Below are 26,670 nucleotides of genomic sequence, written 5' to 3' on the forward strand. Positions count from 1 at the left end.
CTTATAAAACTACAACTGCTTTTTGCATTTCTCTTTCTTCTTGTAAATTGTCTTCTCGAATGATGACTTTACTCCCATAATATTTGGACTTCTTCTAACATGCTAACTTTTCTTTGCTAAAGTTTCTTTCATGTTTCAACTTTCATACTAAAATTATTTTTTTTCCCTTATAATGTTACAATATTCTCATAAATGTACACATTTTCCCAATTAGATTACATTTTTCTCTTAATATTGTGATTTAATTTCCGTAAAATTAGTTCAGATTTTTCAATTTTAATATATTGGAATATTGCATGGACCAGCAATGGCCCCCGGTCTGCACTTTGGACACCCCTGGCATTGTTCAAATGTACCAAACCATAACTTTTTTTGTGTGTTTCTAAGAAGTCATAACATAAACAAACGATGCTAATCTGCATCCAATACGTTTATTATCCCTTATGATGTATTCCCTGGAAAAATAACTATACTGCTTATACAGTACTATTTGTGTATACATAGTATAAAGCTGTGTTTGTTTGAATGTGAACACATTTTTTAAAGGTTTTGCACATGTGTACAGAAGAAAAGGCTAAATCTGTACATAATATTCCCAAAGTTCTTTTCCGATTGTTGTCCTGACGTTAGCGCTGCTTCTTATGATAATAAATATACGTCCAGTACAAGACTATTTCCACCGTGTTGCTAATGTGGCTTCCTCGGGGGGGAAGTGGGAGGAGGCGGCTCCGTGTGTTTCCCTTCGGCATCTGTGAGAAAAAAAAAAAGACGTCTGGGAATGATTTTGCAGAGCGTTGCGACCTGCTGAGCCCTGTGATCCCAGCAAACCCCCGAGGCTTCCTGATCTCCGTACATAGAGGATGGGAGCCATTCGCTCACTCGCTTGCTTGATGATGGGAATTTGACACCCAAAACTGGATCATCATGTGCGCTGCCAGAAGAAGGATCAATTGAAGCTCGGGATGGTGTTATTTAGTCCGTTCACACGGCAGGAATTTTCACCATTTTTTTTTTCATTAACAAGCCTAGAATGATCGCATGCACTGGATATATAATAGAAATATAATATATTGAGGCCGGCAAAATGATCACGTTTGTTTTAGTTTATCGTGCAATTAATTGATTTACTGATTAGCGTGACAAGCCAAATGTCAACCAATCAATTGAAACATATTTTCATAGTCTTACAATTACAGTTTTTCTATTGGAAATTCATATAAATACATACAGTTATGTGAAAAAATATATGTCCCCTTTCCTAATTTATTATTTTGTGGCATGTTTGTCACACTTAAATATTTCGGATCATCCAACAAAGTCATTGCCTCCCTATTAAAACATTAATTAACTGAGATTAACTTAGACCCATCAGTCTGGGAAAGGTTATAAAGCCATTTTTAAAGCTTTGGGACTCCAGCAAACCACAGTGAGAGCCATTATCCACAAATAGCAAAAGCATGGAAGAGTGGTGAACCTTCCCAGGAGTGGCCGTCCAACCAAAATGACCCCAAGAGCGCAACGGCGACTCAGCCAAGAGGTCACAAAAGACCCCACAACAACATCCAAAGAACTGCAGGCCTCACTTGCCCCAGTTAAGGTCAGTGTTCATGACTCCACCATAAGAAAGACACTGGCTCCAAGGCCAACTTTTTGGAAGGTGTGTGTCCCATTACATCTGGCGTAAAAGTTACGCTGCAGTTCAGAAAAAGAACATCATAGCAACAGTAAAATATGGTGGTGGTAGTGTGATGGTCTGGGGCTGTTTTGCTGCTTCAGGACCTGGAAGACTTGCTGTGAACTTTTTGGAAGGCGTGTATCCCATCATAGCAACAGTAAAATATGGTGGTGGTAGTGTGATGGTCTGGGGCAGTTTTTCTGCTTCAGGACCTGGAAGACTTGCAGTGAACTTTTTTTGAAGGCGTGTATCCCATCATGGCAACAGTAAAATATGGTGGTGGTAGTGTGATGGTCTGGGGCTGTTTTGCTGCTTCAGGACCTGGAAGACTTGCTGTGAACTTTTTGGAAGGCGTGTATCCCATCATAGCAACAGTAAAATATGGTGGTGGTAGTGTGATGGTCTGGGGCTGTTTTGCTGCTTCAGGACCTGGAAGACTTGTGAACTTTTTGGAGGGCGTGTATCCCATCATATCAACAGTAAAATATGGTGGTGGTAGTGTGATGGTCTGGGGCTGTTTTGCTGCTTCAGGACCTGGAAGACTTGCAGTGAACTTTTTTTGAAGGCGTGTATCCCATCATGGCAACAGTAAAATATGGTGGTGGTAGTGGTCTGGGGCTGTTTTGCTGCTTCAGGACCTGGAAGACTTGTGAACTTTTTGGAGGGCGTGTATCCCATCATATCAACAGTAAAATATGGTGGTGGTGGTAGTGTGATGGTCTGGGGCTGTTTTGCTGCTTCAGGACCTGGAAGACTTGCTGTGAACTTTTTGGAAGGGTGTATCCCATCATAGCAACAGTAAAATATGGTGGTGGTAGTGTGATGGTCTGGGGCTGTTTTGCTGCTTCAGGACCTGGAAGACTTGCTGTGAACTTTTTGGAGGGTGTGTATCCCATCATAGCAACAGTAAAATATGGTGGTGGTAGTTTGATGGTCTGGGGCTGTTTTGCTGCTTCAGGACCCGGAAGACTGGTCCAAAACACACCAGCAAGTCCGCCTTTGGGGCAAACACTGTTTCCACACCGCTGTATGCAACATTTTTGGAATTTTAACTTCAACTAGCAAGAAAAAAAAACCCCAACAACACCAAGTCAGGTACTTTGATAGAAATTCCACAAACTTGATCCCACTTCCATTGCTGAATGGGATGGACGCCACATCCTTTGAGCTAAAATACCTTTTGGGTGTGATTAAACACAACATATGTTTATCCAGCCTGCCCCGATGGCTTTGGCCGGGTTTCCCGTCACCGTACACGGCATTCCCTTTGAGCCATCCAACATGGCGCCAACTTTCCCGCATGACTAGTGGCAAGGACCATTTCTTATTCATAAAAGCCAAAAGGAGGAATTGAAAATTTATGAACAATCTGTCCTGCAACAAGCAGTGATTTCTGTGACTGCGGGCCACTGGAGCCATGGCGCAAAACAGGGAGGAAAGTTTTGGCTGCTGACGCCGTAAGGTCCGCTTATTCATACTGACGTGCCTCCAAAGTCTAACCATGCGGAATATGACTACTATTTTCCGGAAAAAGTAAAGTAACATGAAAGTTCAGAACTTTAACTCAACCATACTTAGCTTCTGAAGTGTGACGATAACAATTGTGAGTCCATATCCTGGCTGCACAGGAAGTATTCAGGTATGGAATTAGAATTACACCAACATGGTAAATTAATTTTTAAAATTGTCAAGAGCAGATAAAAATAAAAATAAATACAACAAAAATACAGCAAACATAGCAGTAGACTCTTTGTACTACTATGTGTTCTTACAGTGGTATTATTTACAACTCTTTATTAATTTTATTTAAAATTTTAGTCATGTTTGTTTTGTTGCTTGATACAAATAAAGTAAAGTACATTTTCTACAACACAGACATTTTCCCCCAATGTGAGCTAAATAAAGTTTACCCAGGGTCCCCTACCAATTCTTAAATAATGTCGCCATCTGCTGGAGAACGTACCGCACAACCACACATAAAAAAGAAAATCCTCATCACTGATTGGTCAAGCAAGAAGAACGCCACCAATCACATCAGAGATTGAAGGCGGGACACAAAACCAGAAGCCGGAAGCATTCTAAGCAAAGGAAGTACTTCGGAAACTTTGAGACTTACAAGAAAGAAAATTCATTTCTGACTACTTTTAATTTACTATAAATGCGAGTGTGTGGTTGTACATAAGTATACCTTTAAACACTGCGTTTGTTGTTTAGTGACTTTATATGGAGTACTGAAAATGGACCGTGTACATAGTTTGTTTACATGGCAAAATAGCTAGCAAGCTAGTAGCCAGTAGCTAGCATAATAGGAGTCACATGAATTGATAATTATCTATATGAAATCAAACTTCGAAATTAAGGCGTTTACTTACTTGTGAGCAAGAAGTCTTCCTTTTCTTGTCGTTTCCCTCGGGGTGGTTGTTAGCTTAGCCACCGCCAAATGTGTCCGGTTTTGTTCGTTGTGCGAACACCGATATAAAACTTGGCGGAAAGGCCCGGCGTCTTCATGTCAAAGATGCCGTGTTCCTGTGGGAATTGGAGAAGATGGATTCGTCCTTTGGTTGTTTTGTTGTATATTTTGTTGTTGCTCGTCGTCTTGCCGCTGTGCGTCTGGGAACTTCAGAAGTCAGAGGTGAGTGTCGGCCGCCATTACCTGTACGCAGTACATCATGGGAGATTATATGCGTTCAAGACTGCTATTTAATTAACCGTTATTATATGGCGCTTAGCAAAAATATTGTGTTATATGATTACCATTGTTACAGTTGCCAAGTGACAGCCTCCAAACATTGAAGTTCATTCTGTCTCACTTCAAATGGAGCAACAAAAATATGGACTATTCATGTTTTTGTAATGGAGTGAACTTACAAACATCAAAATATTATTTTCCCCACTGTATCCCATCTCATATTTATATGAGATTTATATTGGAGTTCCCCAGGGGTCAATACTGGGGCCAAAACTGTTCAACTTGTACATCAATGATACATCAATGATGTCTCCAAAGGCATATTATTAATATATAATATAATAGAAATAAAAAATAAATAACATTAAAATACTAAAAATTAAATAATAATATAATGTAAAATTAATACAAATTTTAAAATATATTAAAAAATAATAAATTATATTAGGAAAGCAGGAAGTGAACAAATGTAACAGTTACTGATTTTAAAAGTACCAGATGCAGGGGTAGGATTTAATAATAATTATTATTATTTATAACAATAAATAATGGGACCGATTATGTCATTGTATGGCCATATCACCTTAACAAAAACTAAATCAATAAAATAATAATAATAAAATAAAGTTTTCAAAAAAACTTAAATTATATTAGGAAAGCAGGAAGTGAACAAATAAATAAAAATAATTTTAAAAATTTATTAAAAAAAACAAAAAAACAACTTACATTATATTAGGAAAGCAGGAAGTGAACAAATATAACAGTTACTGGTTGTAAAAGTACCAGATGGAGGGGTAGGATTTAATAAGCTTTGCTTCTTCCTACTCCTTTTGGACATGTGGAACTGTGAACTGATTATGTGATGCATTCAATTGCAATCTGATGCATGTTCAAATGAAATCAAACCATTACCATATTTAAGGTTTTTTTTTAATATGACAGGTTGGTACTCATAACAAAGCCTGGTTCATTGCTGGGATATTCGTCTTTATGACCATCCCCATATCATTATGGGGTATCCTCCAGCATTTGGTCCACTACACGCAACCTGAGCTTCAGAAACCCATCATTAGGTAAACACTTGAACAAGCATACGTTCGTTATTAATCATAAATTACTGTTACTAATTTGCTGTGATGTGGTACTTTCTTCCTAGGATATTATGGATGGTGCCAATCTACAGCTTGGACAGTGTAAGCTTATTGTTATTTTACTTTCATTTTAAATAAAAAAATGTCATGTATTTACATATTTTTTATACGTTGTAGTGGATCGCGCTAAAATATCCGAGCATCGCCATTTATGTGGACACGTGCAGAGAATGCTACGAGGCCTACGTCATCTACAACTTCATGACCTTCCTGCTCAACTACCTGGAGAATCAGTATCCCAGCCTGGTGATGATGCTGGAGGTCCAGGAGCAGCAGAAGCACCTTCCTCCTCTCTGCTGCTGCCCGCCCTGGCCTATGGGAGAGTGAGTGAACGTTCAACTGCCAACACATGCGTGATTGTGTCAGCGCCATCTTTGTTATTCATTTCTATTCTCCTTGAAAGGGTTTTACTTTTAAGGTGCAAGCTGGGAGTACTGCAGTACACCGTTGTTAGACCCGTCACGACTATCATTGCTCTGTAAGTACACCCTTTGTTCTTCCTAAGTATCTGACAAGTGTGAGTACATTCCTCACATTTCATTAGGCATATTAGTACACGATATATGTATTGTACTATACATCCATTTTCTATACCGCTTGTCCTCATTAAGGTCGCAGGGGTAAGATGGAGCCTGTATTATACTTCGTATTTTTATGGACATGAACATGATAACTAATTATCTTTGGCCAAATACCTTTTTTGTGTGTTTTCATTAACAAAAGTACTTTGAGACAGAGTCCAGTTTGAATATTCTAGTATTATGATACATGGATTTGGGTTTTCTTCTTAATAATGCATTTTTGGCCTTGTGCGACTTATGTATGTTTTTTTTTCTACCTAATAATGCATTTTTGGCCTCGTGCGACTTATACTCCAGTGCGACTTATGTATGTTTTTTTCTACTTAATTATGCATTTTTGGCCCTTTGTGACTTATACTCCAGTACAACTTATGTATGTTTTTTTCTACCCAATTGTGCATTTTTGGCCTTGTGCGACTTATACTCCAGTACAACTTATGTATGTTTTTTTCTACCTAATTGTACATTTTTGGCCTTGTGCGACTTATACTCCAGTACGACTTATGTGTTTTTTTTCTACTTAATAATGCATTTTTGGCCTTGTGCGACTTATGTATGTTTTTTTCTACCCAATTGTGCATTTTTGGCCTTGTGCGACTTATACTCCAGTGCGACTTATGTATGTTTTTTTCTATCTAATTATGCATTTTTGGTCTTGTGCGACTTATGTATGTTTTTTTCTACCTAATTATGCATTTTTGGCCTTGTGCGACTTATACTCCAGTGTGACTTATGTATGTTTTTTTTTTCTACCTAATTATGCATTTTTGGCCTTATGCGACTTATACTCTAGTGCGACTTATGTATGTTTTTTTCTACCCAATTGTGCATTTTTGGCCTTGTGCGACTTATACTCCAGTGCGACTTATGTATGTTTTTTTCTATCTAATTATGCATTTTTGGTCTTGTGCGACTTATGTATGTTTTTTTCTACCTAATTATGCATTTTTGGCCTTGTGCGACTTATACTCCAGTGTGACTTATGTATGTTTTTTTTTTCTACCTAATTATGCATTTTTGGCCTTATGCGACTTATACTCTAGTGCGACTTATGTATGTTTTTTTCTACCTAATTATGCATTTATGGCCTTGTGTGACTTATACTCTAGTGTGACTTATGTATGTTTTTTTCTACTTAATTATGCATTTATGGCCTTGTGCGACTTATACTCCAGTGCGACTTATGTATGTTTTTTTCTACCCAATTGTGCATTTTTGGCCTTGTGCGACTTATACTCCAGTGCGACTTATGTATGTTTTTTTCTACCTAATTATGCATTTTTGGCCTTGTGCGACTTATACTCCAGTGCGACTTATGTATGTTTTTTTCTATCTAATTATGCATTTTTGGTCTTGTGCGACTTATGTATGTTTTTTTCTACCTAATTATGCATTTTTGGCCTTGTGCGACTTATACTCCAGTGTGACTTATGTATGTTTTTTTTTTCTACCTAATTATGCATTTTTGGCCTTATGCGACTTATACTCTAGTGCGACTTATGTATGTTTTTTTCTACCCAATTGTGCATTTTTGGCCTTGTGCGACTTATACTCCAGTGCGACTTATGTATGTTTTTTTCTATCTAATTATGCATTTTTGGTCTTGTGCGACTTATGTATGTTTTTTTCTACCTAATTATGCATTTTTGGCCTTGTGCGACTTATACTCCAGTGTGACTTATGTATGTTTTTTTTTTCTACCTAATTATGCATTTTTGGCCTTATGCGACTTATACTCTAGTGCGACTTATGTATGTTTTTTTCTACCTAATTATGCATTTATGGCCTTGTGTGACTTATACTCTAGTGTGACTTATGTATGTTTTTTTCTACTTAATTATGCATTTATGGCCTTGTGCGACTTATACTCCAGTGCGACTTATGTATGTTTTTTTCTACCCAATTATGCATTTTTGGCCTTGTGCGACTTATACTCCAGTGCGACTTATGTATGTTTTTTTCTACCTAATTATGCATTTTTGGCCTTGTGCGACTTATGTATGTTTTTTTCTACCTAATTATGCATTTTTGGCCTTGTGCGACTTATACTCCAGTGGGACTTATGTATGTTTTTTCTACCTAATTATGCATTTTTGGCCTTGTGTGACTTATACTCCAGTGCGGTATATGTAAGTTTGATTTCTGTAATATTGTCACTTGACAAAATGCTTTTCAGGTACACCTCACTATCAGTCTTATCGACTTCCTGTCCTTTTTGTAGGATCTGTCAGCTATGCAACGTGTACGACGAAGGCAACTTTAGCTCGACTAACGCTTGGACGTACCTGGTGATCTTCAACAACATGTCACAGCTGGTGGGTTGATCATTGAACACAGCATGTTTAATGTTGCGCTTAATGTCGCCGTGGCCATTTTTGTCTTCTGTGCATCCAGTTTGCCATGTACTGCCTGGTGCTGTTCTACCGGGCTCTGCGAGAGGAGCTGAGTCCCATCCAACCCGTGGGAAAATTTCTGTGTGTCAAAATGGTGGTCTTTGTCTCATTTTGGTAAATGGTTTTAGTTTTAAAACATAAACGTTATGATTGAGCAGAGTGTATAAAAATTGTGTCTTGTCATTTTTGGTGCAGGCAAGCCGTGCTCATTGCTTTACTGGTCAAAGTGGGCATCATTTCGGAAAAACGCACATGGGACTGGCAAAGCGTGGAGGCGGTGGCTACGGGACTACAGGTAAAAAGTCAAAATTTCTACAACTACCAAAACATTATGGTGCAGATCTGGATAAAGGTGCACTTTCCGCTGCAATTGTCGCCAAACGGGAGCAGATGGAGCTCGATTTCCATATTTTTGCAACAAAGCTCAGTCGTCAAACGTCATCGGTTCTCCTCCCCACCTCTACAGGATTTCGTCATATGCGTGGAGATGTTCCTGGCGGCCATCGCGCACCACTTCAGCTTCACGTACAAGCCTTACATCCAGGAGGCTGAGGAGGGCTCGTGCTTCGACTCCTTCATGGCCATGTGGGACATCTCCGACGTCAGGGCCGACATCTCGGAACAAGTCCGCAATGTTGGTCAGTGGCTCTTTTACTAATGGAACTTATGGAATTTTTGTTTCTATATATGCTTTTTTTTTTTTACAGGCAGGACAGTCATGGGTCGCCCCAGGAAGTCGTACTTTGGCGAGGCGCAGAGCGACGGCGAAAGCTCGGGCCTCCTCTCCTCGTCGGCCTCTCAAGACGCCATCGCAGAGGCAGCATCCAATCCGGTGTCACCCAAGGGCCGGTACGAAGGCATGGGGAGTACCCAGACGCCGCACTCTCTGTCTGCCCCCGCCGGGCTCAGCGACGCAAACTGGGAAGAAGGACACGAGGCCAGGCCTGAAGAGAACGACGCAGCCGAAGAAGCGGCGCACGCAGACCTGATCGTCATCACTTAGCGGATTATGTCATCACTTAGTAACACGGTTGGGCGGGACCCAGTGACTGAACTTGTTCAACAGTTGCCTGTGATAGCTGGAAGAATGTTCCATGAGGTTATGGCACTACTACACTACTTTAAGCTTCGATCGGGTGCGGCCAATATTGACAAACATTTAGAAAATTCCACAAAGTATGAATATGCATTTGCAGAAAACGATAAGGATCTATTACAATATCTCTTCTGGTCAGAAATTACCGTAAATTCCAGTGTATAAGCTGGACAGACTAAATTTCGGGTTATAAATTAGCATATTAGGGCGTGCACGAGTAAGGACTTGGCGTCTCTTTAACAGGAGCCAATCATCAACTCACGACTTGCTTGTTGCCGGAAGTCAGTACTCAATACAGCAGGCTGACTCGCCGTGTCATCTTACAAATAACACTAAACTCATCACACAGCAACTTAATACTCCAAAAGGTATACCTGAGATATATATATACACAAACATGTACCAACACAAGTTCAAACCAGCATAGAAAATGGATGGTTGGTGCGACAATGCTATATCTGCCTACCAGAGGGAGGCCGACGTCAATGCAGTACCCCAATGAATGTGTTGTTCATTATGGGATAACACTCCAAAAGGTATACCTGAGAGATATACAAACATGTACCAACACAAGTTCAAATCAGCATAGAAAATGAATGGTTGGTGCGGCAATGCTATATATGCCTACCAGAGGGAGGCTGACGTCATTGCAGTACCCCAATGAATGTGTAGTTCAAATGTAATGCATTATGGGATAACTCGAAAAGAGTTGTTTCCCCCCCTCCCCATTTTTTAACTTGTATTGGTATGTGTTTGTATATTTTCTCAGGTATACCGATGGAGTGTTAAGTTTCTGTGTGACGAATTTAATGACACGACACGACTAGCTTGTTGCAGGAGGTCAGTACTCAATATGACACGCTGACTCGCCGTGTCATCTTACAAATAACACTAAACTCATCACACAGCAACTTAACACTCCAAAAGGTAGACCTGAGAAATATATATATACAAACATGTTCCAATCACAAGTTCAAATCAGTATAGAAAATGGATGGTTGGTGCGGCAATGCTATATCTGCCTACCAGAGGGAGGCTGACGTCAATGCAGTACCCCAATGAATGTGTAGTTCAAATGTAATGCATTATGGGATAACTCGAAAAGAGTTGTTTCCCCCCCTCTCCCCATTTTTAAACTTGTATTGGTATGTGTTTGTATATTTTCTCAAGTATACCTATGGAGTGTTAAGTTTCTGTGTGACGAATTTAATGACACGACAGGACTAGCTTGTTGCAGGTCAGTACTCAATACAACAGACTGACTACAAATAACACTAAACTCATCACACAGCAACTTAACACTCCAAAAGGTATACCTGAGAGATATACTAAAACATGTACCAACACAAGTTCAAATCAGCATAGAAAATGGATGGTTGGTGCGGCAATGCTATATCTGCTTACCAGAGGGAGGCTGACGTCAATGCAGTACCCAATGAATGTGTTGTTCAAATGTAATGCATTATGAGATAACTCTAAAAGAGTTTAAAACTTGTATTGGTATGTGTCTGTATATTTTGTTAAGTGTTAAGTTCCCGTGTGACGAATTTAATGAGCGTATATACACTCATCAAGGGAATAAATGTCCTGGTAATTATGGGATTTATTTGAATTATAGGTTAGAATTTTACAATTGTATAATTTACGTTAAGTTTTACGTCCAGACTCAAATTGAACTTGGTCATTTTTAGCTCCGCCCTAAGCCATTGAATGTGATTGGTTGCTGACTTGAAGGGATACCGACATGTAAAACGAGTGTTACTAATTGTGTTAAGTCATATCCTGTATCCTGTCCAATGCCTTACACAGCTTTTATTTTTTACAATAAAACTGACAATAAAACACAAGTAAGCCGTCATAAGCCAGCCCACTTAAAAACACTTGAAAAGGTACCGCACCTCCACCGTGATTAAGGCAGCATCACGCCACCACCACCACCGCCGCCATAATGGATATGGTGCTGTTGTGGACCTTCACAGACAGGCGGACCTCCTCTCCCGCCCGAACCTCCAGCGGCTGCTGCAGCACGACGGCCGCCTGCTTCCAGTGGGAGTTGGGACTGAGGGTGCTGACGCTGATGTCTTCGTCCAAGAAGATGTGGTACCAGAAGGGAATGGCGGTAATTCGGCCCGGAGACGTAGCCTGGACCTGAGGAGGATAAGAACGCAGTACTTTGGTGGAATACCTTGTTTTCTACTGCATGTATTGCTTACCTTTGATGCACATGATTGATATTAGCTGAGTGGCCTACTTTTGTAGAATACTGGTTTTTAGTATTGCGTCATCAGTGGCTGTTTTTTTAGAATATTTTTATTTATATATAATATTTTTATTTATATATTATATTTATTTATTTATTTTTACAATCATTCTTCGTTTATTGCGTTAATTGCCTCTGCAAAGTAGGATTCCTTACTTTTGTCATAGTGTTGGTATTGTATAATATATATTATATAAAATATTATAGTATTTAAATTTATATTAATAAAATTTATATTAATATTTTTATTTAGAATATTTAATTTTTTTTACAATCATTCTTCGTTTATTGCGTTAACTGCCTCTGCAAAGTAGGATTCCTTACTTTTGTCATAGTGTTAGTATTGTATAATATATATTATATAAAATATTATAGTATTTAAATTTATATTAATAATTAAATGTATATTAATATTTTTATTTAGAATATTTTATTTTTTTTACAATAATTCTTCGTTTATTGCGTTAATTGCTTCTGCAAAGTAGGATTCCTTACTTTTGTCATAGTATTTTATAGTATTATATAATATATGTATTATATATTAGATAAAATATTATTATAGTATTTAAATTAATATTAATTAAATTAATATTAATATTTTTATTTAGAATATTTTATTTATTTATTTTTTACAATCATTCTTCGTTTATTGCTTACTTTCCTTACTTTTGTCACAGTATTTTATAGTATTATATAATATATATATAGTATATAAAATATTATTATAGTATTATTATATTATTACATAATATACATAGTATTTTGTATATAGAATATTGTCATAGTTTGAGCATAGAAAACGTTATAACATTATTTGAGCCCTCTGGATGTGAATAGAATAGAATATTTTATTTTAGAATATATTAATATTTTTATTTAGAATATTTTATTTTTTATAATCATTCTTCGTTTATTGCGTTAATTGCTTCTGCAAAGTAGGATTCCATACTTTTGTGATAGTATTTTAGAGTATTAGTATTATATAATATTTATTATATTATTATAGATAATATAGAATATTTTATTTTAGAATATATTGATATTTTTATTTAGAATATTTTATTAGCAACATCCAATCTGCAAGAGGAACCCGTACGACCTACCCGGACTTCTCTGTTGGTGTAGTTAGCATTAGCATCCATAAGGTCCAGCACGAAGAGCTCCACCGCCTCACTGAGGTGACGGCACGCCAAGGTGGAGAAATCCAGAAAGACATGGACCGGAACCTGAAGCGGAAACAAACGTCCGTAGTAGTCCACGTTGCCATGGAGATGGCGTAGTCCACTTACCGTAAACTGGTTGATAAAAGGGGCTATGTTGAATCCCAGCGTGGGCTCGTGACCCTGCACGGCGCTTTCTAGCAGCAGCGTGTCCGACTCCACCAGCATGCCGTGCACCACCAGCTTATGTGGGAATACGCGTCCTCCACGCTCCAGGAGGCATCTTGGAACACAAACACGGCAAGATCACAGATTTGAACACACCGAAGGTAATGCTAATGCTAATGCTAATGGTTTTATTTCAATTGAACATGCATCAGATTACAATTGAATGCATCCCATAATCAGTTCCCAGTTCCACATGTCCAAAAGGAGTAGGAAGAAGCAAAGCTTATTAAATCCTACCCCTCCATCTGGTACTTTTACAATCACTAACTGTTACATTTGTTCACTTCCTGCTTTCCTAATATCATTAATTTTTTATTATTATTTATTTTTTGTCAAGTACAAGGTGATGTGACCATATAATGACATAATGGGTACCATTACAAAATGGAGATGGAGATTTGTTCACTTCCTGCTTTCCTAATATAGTTTAAGTTTTTTATTTTTGTTAGTTATTTTAAGTTCTTTATTTTTTGTTAATTTGTTATTTTAATTTTGTTAATTTGTTATTTTAATGTTGTTATTTAAATTTTAAATTTGAATAATTATTTTTTGTTAATTTGTTATTTTAATTTTGTTAATTTGTTATTTTAATTTTGTTATTTGAATTTAAATTAAAAATAATAAACAATAAATATATAATAAACAATAAATATATAATAAATAAATATAGTAAACAACAAAATTTGAATTTCATTAACAAATAGCAAAATGAAAATAACAAATTAACAAAAATAAAAAACTTAAAATCACAAATTAACAAAATTAAAATAAATTAACAAAAATAAAAAACTTAAACAAATTAACAAAATAAAAAACTTAACTAACTAAACTAAATTTAAGTAAATTAAAAAATTTTGTTGATTTGTTATTTTAATGTTGTTATTTAAATTTAAATAATTATTTTTTGTTAATTTTTATTTTAATTTTGTTAATTTGTTATTTTAATGTTGTTATTTAAATTTTAAATTTGAATAATTATTTTTTGTTAATTTGTTTTTTTAATTTTGTTAATTTGTTATTTTAATTTTGTTATTTGAATTTAAATTAAAAATAATAAACAATAAATATATAATAAACAATAAATATATAATAAATAAATATAGTAAACAACAAAATTTGAATTTCATTAACAAATAGCAAAATGAAAATAACAAATTAACAAAAATAAAAAACTTAATCACAAATTAACAAAATTAAAATAAATTAACAAAAATAAAAAACAAATTAACAAAATAAAAAACGTAACTAACTAAACTAAATTTAAGTAAATTAAAAAAAATTGTTATTTTAATTATTTTAAATTATAATTAAAATATATATAATTATAAATAATTATAATTATTATTTTTTGTCCCGTACCTAAGTACGAGGTGATATGACCATCCAATGACATAATGGGTACCATAAGGTCATAAAATAATTTTTTTATGGTAAAAACTCTAGTTTTGCTATCCAAACAAGCGGAACCTAATGTCCCAACACGCATGATGTACCTGGCCAAAGATGCCTTCTCCATCAGTTTCTGCCTCACGAGGCCGCAGGTCTCCACACAGTCCAGCATGATGGCACTCCACAGTTTCTCCCTGGAAGGTCGTTGCAGAACCCCTTGGTCGTCCTCCGTGTGGCTGAGCCAGAACTCCAAATTCTGCTCCGGGATGCGATTGGCCCGAGCCAGCCTCTTGAGAACATCCTGTTGCTTGCTCTTCTCCACGGAGCTGAAGGCTTTCACTTGGCCTTGGCCGGCAGCCATGAGGGACAGCAGCGAGAAACCCTCTGACACATCCAGAACGTAGAGAAGCTCTGCAGGTTCGGGTTGGACGCCAAGTCCCGGACTTTGGGATCCGTTCCTTAGCCGGGCCACTAGCTTGGACAAAGCACTGCCGAAGCGTTGATGGTAGTCGGAATTGTTCAGGAGCGCCATTTCTGAGCATTCCAGCATGCAGAGGTCTTTGTGATGGTTTTGGTCCGTTTGTAACGAGGCCAGAGCGCTGCACAGGTCCAATTCCGGGTTGGGGACAAGGCTTGTGGAGTTCCACGGGTTTGGGTACTTGCCTAAATGGATCTCCTGTCCGTCCCGTAGTACGGCAACACTGCAGAGCCTCAAGTAGGCGTCCTTGCAGGACACTTCCACGATGAGATCATCTCCAGGCTTTAGGAGGAAACCTGCAGGAGAACAATCATAACAGTCAGCCAATCACAGGGCACATATAGACAAACAACCATTCACACTCACATTCATACCTATGGACAACTTGGAGTCGCTAATTAACCTAGCATGTTTTTGGAATGTGGGAGGAAACCGGAGTAGCATCATTGTGGCATCGTTGTTTAGACATTTTGTCTAAAAATGCCCCCCCCCTCTGTTTTCTTTTTTCTTCTTTTCTATCCCCTCCTGCTCCGGTCTGACCACTCCAAATTTGCAGAACAACAAAACATCATTCATTCATTTTCTACTGCTTATCCTCACGAGGGTCCAGGTACACCCTGGACTGGTGGCCAGCCAATCACAGGGCACATATAGACAAACAACCATTCACACTCACATTCATACCTATGGACAATTTGGAGTCGCTAATTAACCTAGCATGTTTTTGGAATGTGGGAGGAGTACCCGGATAAAACCCACGCATACACGGGAAAACATGCAAACTCCACACAGAGATGGCAGAGGGTGGAATTGAACATGGGTCTCCTAGCTGTGGAGCCTGCATGCTAACCACTTATCTACCGTGCGGCCTCATTTATAATTGTAAACGTAAAAAAAACATGTCATTTGTTAACATTTGTGGTTTGGAATGGAAAAATTGGATTGAGAAATATACAAACATGTACCAGTGCGAGTTCAACATGCAAAAAAAAACATTTCATGGAGTTGCTAATTAACCTAGCATGTTTTTGGAATGTGGGAGGAAACCGGAGTACCCGGAGAAAACCCGGGGAGAACATGCAAACTCCACACAAAGATGGCCGAGAGTGGAATTGAACCCGGGTCTCCAAACTGTGGGGCCTGCGCACTAACCACATGACCGCCGTGCAGCCCTATTAAAGCAACATACAATATTAATTAACAAACTGATCTTAATTGAGATCTATCAGTCTGAAAAAGCCATTTCTAAAGCTTTGGGACTCCAGCAAACCACAGTGAGAGCCATTACCCACAAATGGCGAAAGCAGTGGTGAACCTTTGTCCAAGAAGCAGTTTTTGCTCTAACATCTTAATTTCAGTAAATAATAAACAAAAGTATATATAAAAGTTTATAAAGAATACATTCCAATAAATAAATAAAGTATTATTATGAATATTGACTGAGCCATAATGATGACATCATTGCATAAATACAATTACAATTGTAAATGAAATGGAATCTAAGGCGTGGAAAAGTGGGAAGGAAGGAGAGCAATGAGATGCAATGGGCCATGGCACACGAACAGGGAGGAGTGAGGGGGGGTTGGGGGGGGGGTATTTATTAGGAGGTGATTCCAGCAGGAATAACATCTGTTCACGTCACGCCTTGTCAGCCATGTTTTGGATTTGGAGGCGATGCATATTTATTCCGCCTTATAAGAATTTCATGATCTCTAAAGGGTGTCACAGGCGATCAGGGGGCTCACAAATAAACAGCGGATGTCGGTGATGGACGTGGATGTCGGCGGATGCCCCCCCCCCCCCTGACGACGGCGGCGGTTGCTGCCGTCTGGATGGCGGTTGACGCGCTGCCACGCCGGCTGCACGTCTGAGGCAATTAGCTTCTGACTACATGGTATATTTGGGAGGGTTGTTGTCTACGGGGAACCAGTGACCTCTAGTGGTCAAACGTGGAAATGCTTCAATAAAGTACTGGTAAGGCCGTTGAATGACTACAGTAATGAACTTGATTGGGGCAGCATTATAATTATCAATATAGAAATCAAAATTACTTAAAAAAAATAATACAACAAATACAAAATATTTTAAAATATTTAAAAAAAATTAAAAATAATAAAAATTCTCATACAATGCTTTCATAATGGCATTTTTATACTCAACAGCAGACAGTATGAGGTATATATTTTGACTGTGGGAGATATTTAATTTATTAATAATTTGATTTATTCTTTCTATTTTATTTTGGTAGTTCTTATTTATCATCTCCATTTTGCGGTGCCGCATACTGTAAATAAATGTGAATGAACTTGATTGGGGCAGCATTTATAATGATCGATATAGAAATCAAAATTACTTTAAAAAATAATAATAATTAAAAAAATTTTTTAAATTTAACATTACATAAAAATTACAAAAATGTAAAAATTAAAAAAATAAAAATAAAGAATTGCTCATACAATGCTTTGATAATGGCATTTTATACTCAACTGCAAAGATTATGAGGTATATATTTTGATGTGGGAGACATTTAATTTATTAATAATTAGATTTATTTTTACTATTTTATTTTGGTAATTCTTATTTATCATCTCCATTTTGCGGTGCCGCATACTGTAAATAAATGTGAATGTAATGACTACAGTAATTAACTTGATTGGGGCCGCATTTATAATAATCAATATAGAAATCAAAATTACTTATAATACTTATAATTAAAATTATAATTACTTATAATAATAATAATAATAATAATAATAAAAATTAAAAAGTACATAAAATTACAAAAATTAAAAAAAATTAAAAAAATTAAAAAAAAATTAAACTATTTAATTTTGGTAATTCTTATTTATCATCTCCATTTTGCAGTGCCGCATACTGTAAATAAATGTGAAATATATATTTACCCTTGGCACAGTGCTCGGGGTAGATGGCCTGCTCCCAGCAGGTGTCCTCCTGGGGTCCCGTGGACAAACTGCTGTCCTCGTCCAGGTGGAGCTGGAACCACACGGCCAGGGCGTCCAGCTCACCGCGCTGCACCACCGGGATTCGAACCCGCTGCACCGGCCTGGAAGTCAGCCCCTCCAGCTCCTGCGGCACGTGGAAAAAGTCTCATTTTATGCACAAAAGTTACGGTTTTGCTAAAGTTGTATTTTCAAACTTTTAATTAATCAGAAAAAAACTAAAAAACTCAATATTATTTATGACTATATCCGTATGATTTAGTCATTTTTTGCCAGTGCATGATGGGGGATGAATAAATAAAAGTTGACTTGTCTGCAGTCCAATTGCATCACAAGTCGGGATAAACATGTTAATAATAACAAGCTTAGCTAGGCGTCGCTCATCCACGAGGAGCTAATAAATCCTGCAGGCCTCGCCGAGGAGCCGCTGATGACGCAAAAATATTATTCAGCCAACGTGTTTGTTCCAGGAGAGCAATACGTATGAATTAATCGTTGTTGGGGAATTAATTAGTCCTGCTATTCATCATATCAGCTCAGGGCGGGAGACTCGTTGACAAAACGTATTTACGTTAATTTGTGACTTGTGAAAAGAATGACTCAATAAAGCCCAACATCGACATCTTAAATCTGGGGCGTCTAAACTTTTTCCACGGAAGGTACCGTCCATTTTTTATGAACTTTTTCCGTTCTTTAGTAATCAGTACAGTTCTTTCATTCATTCATTCATTTCTACTGCTTATCCTATATATATACACATGAGGGTCGTGGAGGTGCTGGAGCCTATCCCAGCTGTCTTATCATACCTATGGACAATTTGGAGTGGCTAATTAACCTAGCATGTTTTTGGAATGTGGGAGGAAACCGGAGTACCCGGAGAAAACCCACGCATGCACGGGGAGAACATGCAAACTCCACAAGGGTGGAATTGAACTCGGGTCTCCTAGCTGTGAGGCCTGCGTGCTAACCACTCGTCCGCAGTGCAGCCTTGCATGAAAAATAATTGTTTAATAATCAGTAATTAATTACAATTAATTAATTGCAGTTAATAATAATTTAATAATAATTTAATAATAATTTAATAATAATTTAATAATAATTTAATAATAATTTAATAATAATTTAATAATAATTTAATAATAATTTAATAATAATTTAATAATAATTTAATAATAATTTAATAATAATTTAATAATTTCATGTGATAATTTCATGTAATAATTGAATAATAATAACAAATTAGTACTTAATTATTAGCAATAATTAATTTGAACTTCCTACAACCATTCACACTCACATTCATACCTGAACTCGGGTCTACTAGCTGCGAGGCCTGCATGCTAACCACTCGTCCACAGTGCAGCCCTGTATGAAAATAGTTATTTAATAATTCATAGTTAATTGCACTTAATTAATTGCAATTAATAACTAATTTAATAATTACATTTAACAATTTAATTTAATAATTAAATTTAATAATTAAATTTAATAATTCAATTTAATAATTCAATTTAATAATTCAATTTAATAATTCAATTTAATAATTATTTTATCATTATTTAATAATAACAACTAATTTAATAATAATAATTATTATAAAAATAATAATAATAACTAATTAAAAAATAATAAAAAATAATAAATAATAACTAATTAAATAAATAATAACAAATTAGTACTTAATTATTAGTAATAATTAATTTGAACTTCCTACAACCATTCACACTCACATTCATACCTATGGACAATTTGGAGTCGCCAATTAACCTAGCATGTTTTTGGAATGTGGGAGGAAACCGGAGTACCCGGAGAAAACCCACGCATGCACGGGGAGAACATGCAAACCAGTTCTCAACAATAAAAAAAAGTCTTTTTGTGAAAAGATACATTTGAAGCTTAACTTTCACTTTGCCAAATGGGCGTGGCTCACCTGCACATCATTGAAATCAATATGGAGGACGGTGAGCGGATCGGTGAGGGCCGTGTAACCTCCCGGCAGTCTGCTGAGTCTCTCGGTGGTGTAAGGCTCCATGGAGTCGTCCGGTTCGGGGCTGCAGCTCACTGGACTGCGGAGATGCTCCGCCTCGGTCATGGAGAGACCGCCCACTTCTGACACGCAAAGCCTGTGGACAAAATTTACAGTCAATGACTGTACTGTACAGTAAATACGATAAGGGCGCGCTTGTTATGCGTACTTGTTATGGCGGCGGATCTCAAGGCACTCCACAGCCATGGCGAACACGGTGGCTCCGGCGGGGATCACACGACCGGTCTCAGACGCCTCCTTCGATTCCGTCTCTTTAGTCTGTAGAACATAACAGCATCAATTTATACTATCACTTCCTGCTAGCGACAGAACGGATGTTTCTACCCGTGGAGGGAGCAGGAGGTGGTGCCAGGCATGGATGAGACTCTCTATGATGCCTTCTCCAAATAATCCGGCGTCCACCGTCTCCGTCACCACCAGTGTCACTCTGACGGGGCCGACAGACAGTCAAAACGGTGGAGGAGTGTTTATATCTGAGGAGTAAACGCAAGAGATATGTACCTGTGGGGGATGTCCTTGGGCACCTCCATCTCCAGAGACTTCATATGGAGGATCTTGATGGCGCCGTCCATCCCGTTGGCAGTCACCACATCGCAGGCCAACTCGTACATGGTCTTGGAGAGCTCGCAGGCGTACACCTCGGCCGCCCCCGCCTTCTTTGCGCACATGCTGGAACCAACCAGAAGGAGAAAATGGTTTTATTTCATTTGAACATGCATCAGATTACAATTGAATGCATCCCATAATCAGTTCACAGTTCCACATGTCCAAAAGGAGTAGGAAGAAGCAAAGCTTATTAAATCCTACCCCTCCATTTGGTACTTTTACAATCACTGTTACATTTGTTCACTTCCTGCTTTCCTAATATAATGATTTTTTTTATTATTATTTATTTTTTGTCAAGTACAAGGTGATGTGACCATATAATGACATAATGGGTACCATTACAAAATGGAGATGATTACCGTTACAATCAGTAACCGTTACATTTGTTCACTTCCTGCTTTCCTAAAATGCAAGGTTTTTTTTAAACTTTATTTTATTATTATTTCTTTCTTTATTTATTTTTTTTGTCACGTACCGAAGTACAAGGTGATATGACCATCACATTTGACCGTTACATTTGATCACTTCCTGCTTTCCTAGTATAATTTCAATTATTTTATTTTTTTTACTTTATTTGATTAATTAATGAATTTTTGTCATGTACTGAACTCACTTCCTGTTTTCCTAATACAATTTTAATTATTTTATTAATTTATTTATTTTTGTCAGGTACCAAAGTACGAGGTGATACGACCATACAATGATGTAATGGGTACCATTATTTATGAATATAAATAATTATTATTATTATTAAATCCTACCACTTTTACAATCAGTAACTGTTACATTTGTTCACTTTCTGCTTTTCTAATATAGTTTTAAATTTTTTTAACTTTATTAATTTTGCTTTTTTTAGTTTTATTTTATTTGTCACGTACCAAAGTAGGAGGTGATATGAGCATCCAATGCCATAATGGGTACCATAGTAAGTGTCAATATAGTGATATATATAGCACATCATAACTGGTTCAAGACTCTTCATCCTTGTATTTAGCAAACATCAACTGCCTGTATATATCTATTCAGAGTGGGGTCGGCTTCGGTTCAAAGACAACGTCGTCAGAAAAAAAGCGTCCGCATCTCACCCAAGGATTCCGGTACCGGTACCGATGTCCAGCACTGTGCTGCAGCCCCCCCGCACAGCCTTCTGGATGGCCTGCTGGTATTTGCGGTTCCTCCCATGGTCATTGAGCATGAGGAAGTGCCAGCGCTCTACCAGCCAGTTTGCCACCCGGTAGAAGTTCTCCCTGGCTTCCGGGTAATCGGGCTTCAGTTTGAGGGCTTTGAAGAAGTGGCCCGCTGCTTCATCTCGAAAGCCCATTCTGGTTTGGACATGATAGGTCACAATTACACATTTAAGATGGAGGACTTGGATAAGACTAGAAAAAAACATACATAAGTCGCAAAAGGTAAAAAATGCATAATTAGGTAGAAAAAAACATACATAAGTCGCACTGGAGTATAAGTCGCACAAGGTCAAAAATACATAATTAGGTAGAAAAAACATACATAAGTCGCACTGGAGTATAAGTCGCACAAGGTCAAAAATGCATAATTAGGTAGAAAAAAACATACATAAGTCGCACTGGAGTATAAGTCGCACCAGGCCAAAAATGCATAATTAGGTCGAAAAAAAAACATACGTAAGTCGCACTGGAGTATAAGTCGCACCATGCCAAAAATGCATAATTAGGTAGAAAAAAAAACCATACGTAAGTCGCACTGGAGTATAAGTCGCACAAGGCCAAAAATACATAATTAGGTAGAAAAAACATACATAAGTCGCACTGGAGCATAAGTCGCACAAGGTCAAAAATGCATAATTAGGTACAAAAAAACATACATAAGTCGCACTGGAGTATAAGTCGCACAAGGTCAAAAATTTATAATTAGGTAGAAAAAAACATACATAAGTCGCAGTGGAGTATAAGTCGCACCAGGCCAAAAATGCATAATTAGGTACAAAAAAAACATACATAAGTCTCACTGGAGTATAAGTCGCACAAGGTCAAAAATGTATAATTAGGTAGAAAAAAACATACATAAGTCGCACAAGGCCAAAAATGCATAATTAGGTAGAAAAAAACATACGTAAGTCACACTGGAGTATAAGTCGCACAAGGTCAAAAATGCATAATTAGGTAGAAAAAAACATACATAAGTCGCACAAGGCCAAAAATGCATAATTAGGTAGAAAAAAACATACATAAGTCGCACAGGAGTATAAGTCACACAAGGTCAAAAATGCATAATTAAGGTATAAAAAAGCATACATAAGTCGCTCTGGAGTATAAGTCGCAGGAACAGCCAACTTATGAAAAAAGTGCAACATATAGTCCGGAAAATACGGTAATATTTACAGATTCTGGAAGATCTAGATAGTTTTCTGTGTGCGTTATTGTGTGTAGCTGCTCTACAGGAGTCCACAAGTCAATACAAAGGGCTAAAAATAAAAATTAAATTCCCCCATTGTAGTACAATCTAATCTAATATGGCGGCGAATACCTGAATAAATGTTCACCCATGCTGTTCAGGATGACCTCGTCGGCGGGGAAGAGCTCCAGCGCTTGCTCGTAGCAGCTGAACAGGTCCTGAATGCGCCCCACCGAGTCCAGCTCATCCGCCCATTTAAAGAGAGTGAACCGGAAGGACTCCTGTCAGCGACAACAACAACAACAACAATACTGACTGCCTGTGCAAGGTGGACCTTTGAAGGTTTTGGGGTTTTACCGGACATTACCCTGGCAAAGTCTTTAAACTCCGGCGCCAGGTTGAGCACCAGGAGGTAGTGCACGAATGCGGTTCCATAATCCTGGCTGAAGAGGCACTGCTGGGCGCTTTCGAGGGAACTGGACACCAGCTCGTTCCTGGCGGGGTCCTCTCTGCGGCGTCTTCGGGTCCTCCTGCCATGCTTTGGCCTGGCACTGGCATTAGGCATCCCTGTAAAGAAGTCTGGACTATAACACATCACTGTGCGCGCTAAACGCCTGCTACTCTCTGCAGTTGAGCACCATGGCCACTACATAGTGACATCATTTTAGTAGCAACCAATCATAACTTGACAGTAAATACTGAACGACATCATTGTTGACGCTGACTTACTGTTGCGAGTTTAGATCACAGCGCAGTGATCTTGAATGGAGAACCACAGTGCGGGACTTGAACGACGCTTTATTGACGCATCAAAAACGCACACATTCAGTCCTTCAAAATGCGTCTCAGCAACGCTTTCAGCATCCTGCCGTGGGATAAAATAAAATGACTACATCAACTTACCGCCAGATACAATAGCTGCACTTAAACAGACTGTAAATCGGAGCTAATAGCATGTTTGCTACTTGGTTTCCGCCAGGAAATGGGCTCGGGTATAAACATGTGACAAATCAAAAGTTCCGTGGCTACAATTTAGTTTCATGTACAAAACAAACACTTGAAAGGACAAATATAACGTATCGTATTTAGTAAATCATTAACTTAAAAGCATATATATTGTAACCGCCACGTTGTCACGGTGCCAAGTTGTGATTTCAATCGAGAGATTTAAAAAGGGCAAACGGATTTGGAAAATCAAAGATTGCTAATAGATCAGGATAACTTCCGTAAAATGTCAAGCAGCATCGGTTTGCAAATCGTTAGTCTGGACTATTTGAACAAACGTTCAAATAGTGTGAAGCGTCTTGAAAAAAACAACATTGTGTATGGATAATTATGTATATTTCAGAGTCATTTTTTATGTATACAAATATGCGTTTGTTAAGGGCTTAATTCACTTGAAGCTAACGCAACCTGAATGCTACATAACTGTTTCGACAACGCCGTGCACTCTTTGGTAGAAGTTTCCCTACACACACACACACACACACAGATGTCAGCAGAGTTTGTCAATCTGTCACTTTGCAAGGCGGGGTATATTTAATAAGGAAAGAAGACAACATGGACGCGTTAACTTTCTGACAGCCGCTTTGGAACGACTTCCGATGAATACCCCGGTGGCTGCTTTTTTTGTTGTTGAAAACACGCCATACGTGGCTTTGCTAGCTTCTCCTGTCCTTAAATTTGACAACACCCATGCGCGCGCGTGTCAGAGAAGTGACCATGCTAGCCGCCGTTAGCATCTACTGCTAGCTATGCTTTTCGATTCTTAGGCTTTACTATTATTAGTAGGTTTTAGTCGACGGTTATTTATTTGACAGTTTATCCCCCCCCCCCCTACGAAAGAGGACGAAGACATGGGACTGCACCCGCTGGAATTCAGTGAATGCTATCTGGACAGCCCCAGTTTCAGGGAGAAAATTAAGGCTCACGAAGCAGAGCTGGACAAAACCAACAGGTTCATCAAGGAGCTCTACAAGGATGGCAAGAACCTCATCAACGCCACGAAACGTGAGTGAGGTTCACTTACTGGGATTCACTTTGTGACCAACAGTCTCTACTATTACTAAAAATACTTTTAGTAATACTCTTTCTACTCTTAATACAATGTTTTCCATGCGTCCATTATCTACAATGATTGTCCTCATTGGAATCACCTGTGCTGGAGCCTATCCCAGCTGTTTTCAGGCGAGAGGCGGGGTACACCCTGGACTGGTTGCCAGCCAATCACAGGGCACATATAGACAAACAACCATTCTTCAGGCGAGCCAGCCAATCACAGAGCACATATAGACAAACAACCATTCACACTCACATTCATACCTATGGACAATTTGGAGTCGCTAATTAACCTAGCAACCTAACCTCCCTGTGCATGCGTGGGTTTTCTCCGGGTACTCCGGTTTCCTCTCATATTCCAAAAAAAAAACATGCTAGGTTAATTAGCGACTCCAAATTGTCCATAGGTATGAATGTGAGTGTGAATGGTTGTTTGTCTATATGTGCCCTGTGATTGGCTGGCCACCAGTCCAGGGTGTACCCCGCCTCTCGCCCGAAGACAGCTGGGTTTGGCTCCAGCACTCCTCGCGACCCTCGTGAGGATAAGCGGTAGAAAATGAATGATGTTTTGTTGTTTTGCAAATTTGGAGTGGTCAGACCGGAGCAGGAGGGGATAGAAAAGAAGAGAAAAAGAAAACAGAGGGGGGAGTGCATTTTTAGACAAAATGTCTAAACAACGATGCTACCCCGGTTTCCTCCCATATTCCAAAAAAAACATGCTAGGTTAATTAGCGACTCCAAATTGTCCATAGGTATGAATGTGAGTGTGAATGGTTGTTTGTCTATATGTGCCCTGTGATTGGCTTGCCACCAGTCCAGGGTGTACCCCGCCTCTCGCCCGAAGACTGCTGGGATAGGCTCCAGCACCCCCGCGACCCTCGTGAGGATAAGCGGTAGAAAATGAATGAATGAATGATGTTTTGCAAATTTGGAGTGGTCAGACTGGAGCAGGAGGGGATAGAAAAGAAGAAAAAAGAAAACGGGGGAGTGCATTTTTAGACAAAATGTCTAAACAACGATGCTACCCCGGTTTCCTCCCCCATTCCAAAAACATGCTAGGTTAATTGGCAACTCTAAATGTGAGTGTGAATGGTTGTTTGTCTATATGTGCCCTGTGATTGGCTGGCCACCAGTCCAGGGTGTACCCCGGAAAAAAATGGAGGAAAAACCGTCACATTCTGACCTCCAAACAATGCGGTGTTGCGACTCTCTGTGACGTTGATCTGTCCTGCACTCCCACATCTGGGAGGATGTCCCGCCACGGAAAGTCCTTGGCTCAGAGAGGAAACTTGAAGCTGGATGTCCGAGGGGGGGGGGCAGAGAGCAAGTGACATGGAAGTTGCCCACCGGAGGAGCAGCATGCAGATATGCTTCTGTTTCTAGTGGTTTTCCTCTGCAGGAACCCTGTGTCCCGTGTTGTCTTTGAGGAAACATCATGTCGGTGTTGGAGTCTAACATCTGACTGAAGGCCTCAGCTCTGTGAGGGTCCTTCTTCTGCCTCCGTGGTTGGAATAGTCGGTGTGCTT

General features: G+C 38.5%; 3 protein-coding genes across 12 annotated transcripts in view; 2 read left to right on the forward strand and 1 right to left on the reverse strand.

Annotated features, from left to right (window-relative positions):
* Nucleotides 1-3,738: 3,738 nt before the first annotated feature.
* tmem184c (transmembrane protein 184C) lies at nucleotides 3,739-11,432 on the forward strand. The gene is made up of 10 exons (XM_058046042.2): nucleotides 3,739-4,307; nucleotides 5,307-5,437; nucleotides 5,521-5,557; nucleotides 5,633-5,838; nucleotides 5,919-5,993; nucleotides 8,318-8,411; nucleotides 8,491-8,603; nucleotides 8,685-8,784; nucleotides 8,956-9,127; nucleotides 9,197-11,432. The coding sequence occupies exons 1-10, from the start codon at nucleotides 4,182-4,184 to the stop codon at nucleotides 9,490-9,492; spliced, it is 1,350 nt and encodes a 449-aa protein (XP_057902025.2). The 5' UTR covers nucleotides 3,739-4,181; the 3' UTR covers nucleotides 9,493-11,432.
* prmt9 (protein arginine methyltransferase 9) lies at nucleotides 8,476-24,243 on the reverse strand. Of its 2 annotated transcripts, XM_078793610.1 has the most exons (15): nucleotides 23,990-24,243; nucleotides 23,816-23,882; nucleotides 23,454-23,653; nucleotides 23,219-23,367; nucleotides 21,799-22,035; nucleotides 20,609-20,776; nucleotides 20,432-20,534; nucleotides 20,256-20,365; nucleotides 19,991-20,183; nucleotides 18,004-18,187; nucleotides 14,727-15,396; nucleotides 13,135-13,288; nucleotides 12,949-13,071; nucleotides 11,484-11,733; nucleotides 8,476-9,407 (listed from the first exon to the last, which is right to left on the reverse strand). In XM_078793610.1, the coding sequence occupies exons 3-14, from the start codon at nucleotides 23,649-23,651 to the stop codon at nucleotides 11,506-11,508; spliced, it is 2,517 nt and encodes an 838-aa protein (XP_078649736.1). In that variant the 5' UTR covers nucleotides 23,652-23,653; nucleotides 23,816-23,882; nucleotides 23,990-24,243; the 3' UTR covers nucleotides 8,476-9,407; nucleotides 11,484-11,505. The 2 variants fall into 2 exon arrangements, with proteins under 2 accessions (XP_078649736.1, XP_057902014.2); XM_058046031.2 differs by having other exon boundaries at nucleotides 23,816-24,243.
* A 319-nt stretch (nucleotides 24,244-24,562) lies between these two features.
* The window catches only part of arhgap10 (Rho GTPase activating protein 10), a 55,002-nt gene continuing 52,894 nt past the window's right edge, over nucleotides 24,563-26,670 (forward strand). For all 9 annotated transcript variants that reach the window (XM_058046038.2, XM_058046039.2, XM_058046034.2 and 6 more), the window contains exon 1: nucleotides 24,563-25,096. In XM_058046038.2, the coding sequence (XP_057902021.2) occupies nucleotides 24,943-25,096 (154 nt within the window). In that variant the 5' untranslated portion in view covers nucleotides 24,563-24,942. The remainder of the gene's footprint in view (nucleotides 25,097-26,670) is intronic.

Source organism: Doryrhamphus excisus, linkage group LG9 (genome assembly GCF_037039965.1).
Source record: "Doryrhamphus excisus strain RoL-2023G ecotype Guam linkage group LG9, RoL_Dexc_Guam_v1.1, whole genome shotgun sequence".
In the NCBI taxonomy this organism is placed as follows: Eukaryota; Metazoa; Chordata; class Actinopteri; order Syngnathiformes; family Syngnathidae; genus Doryrhamphus; species Doryrhamphus excisus.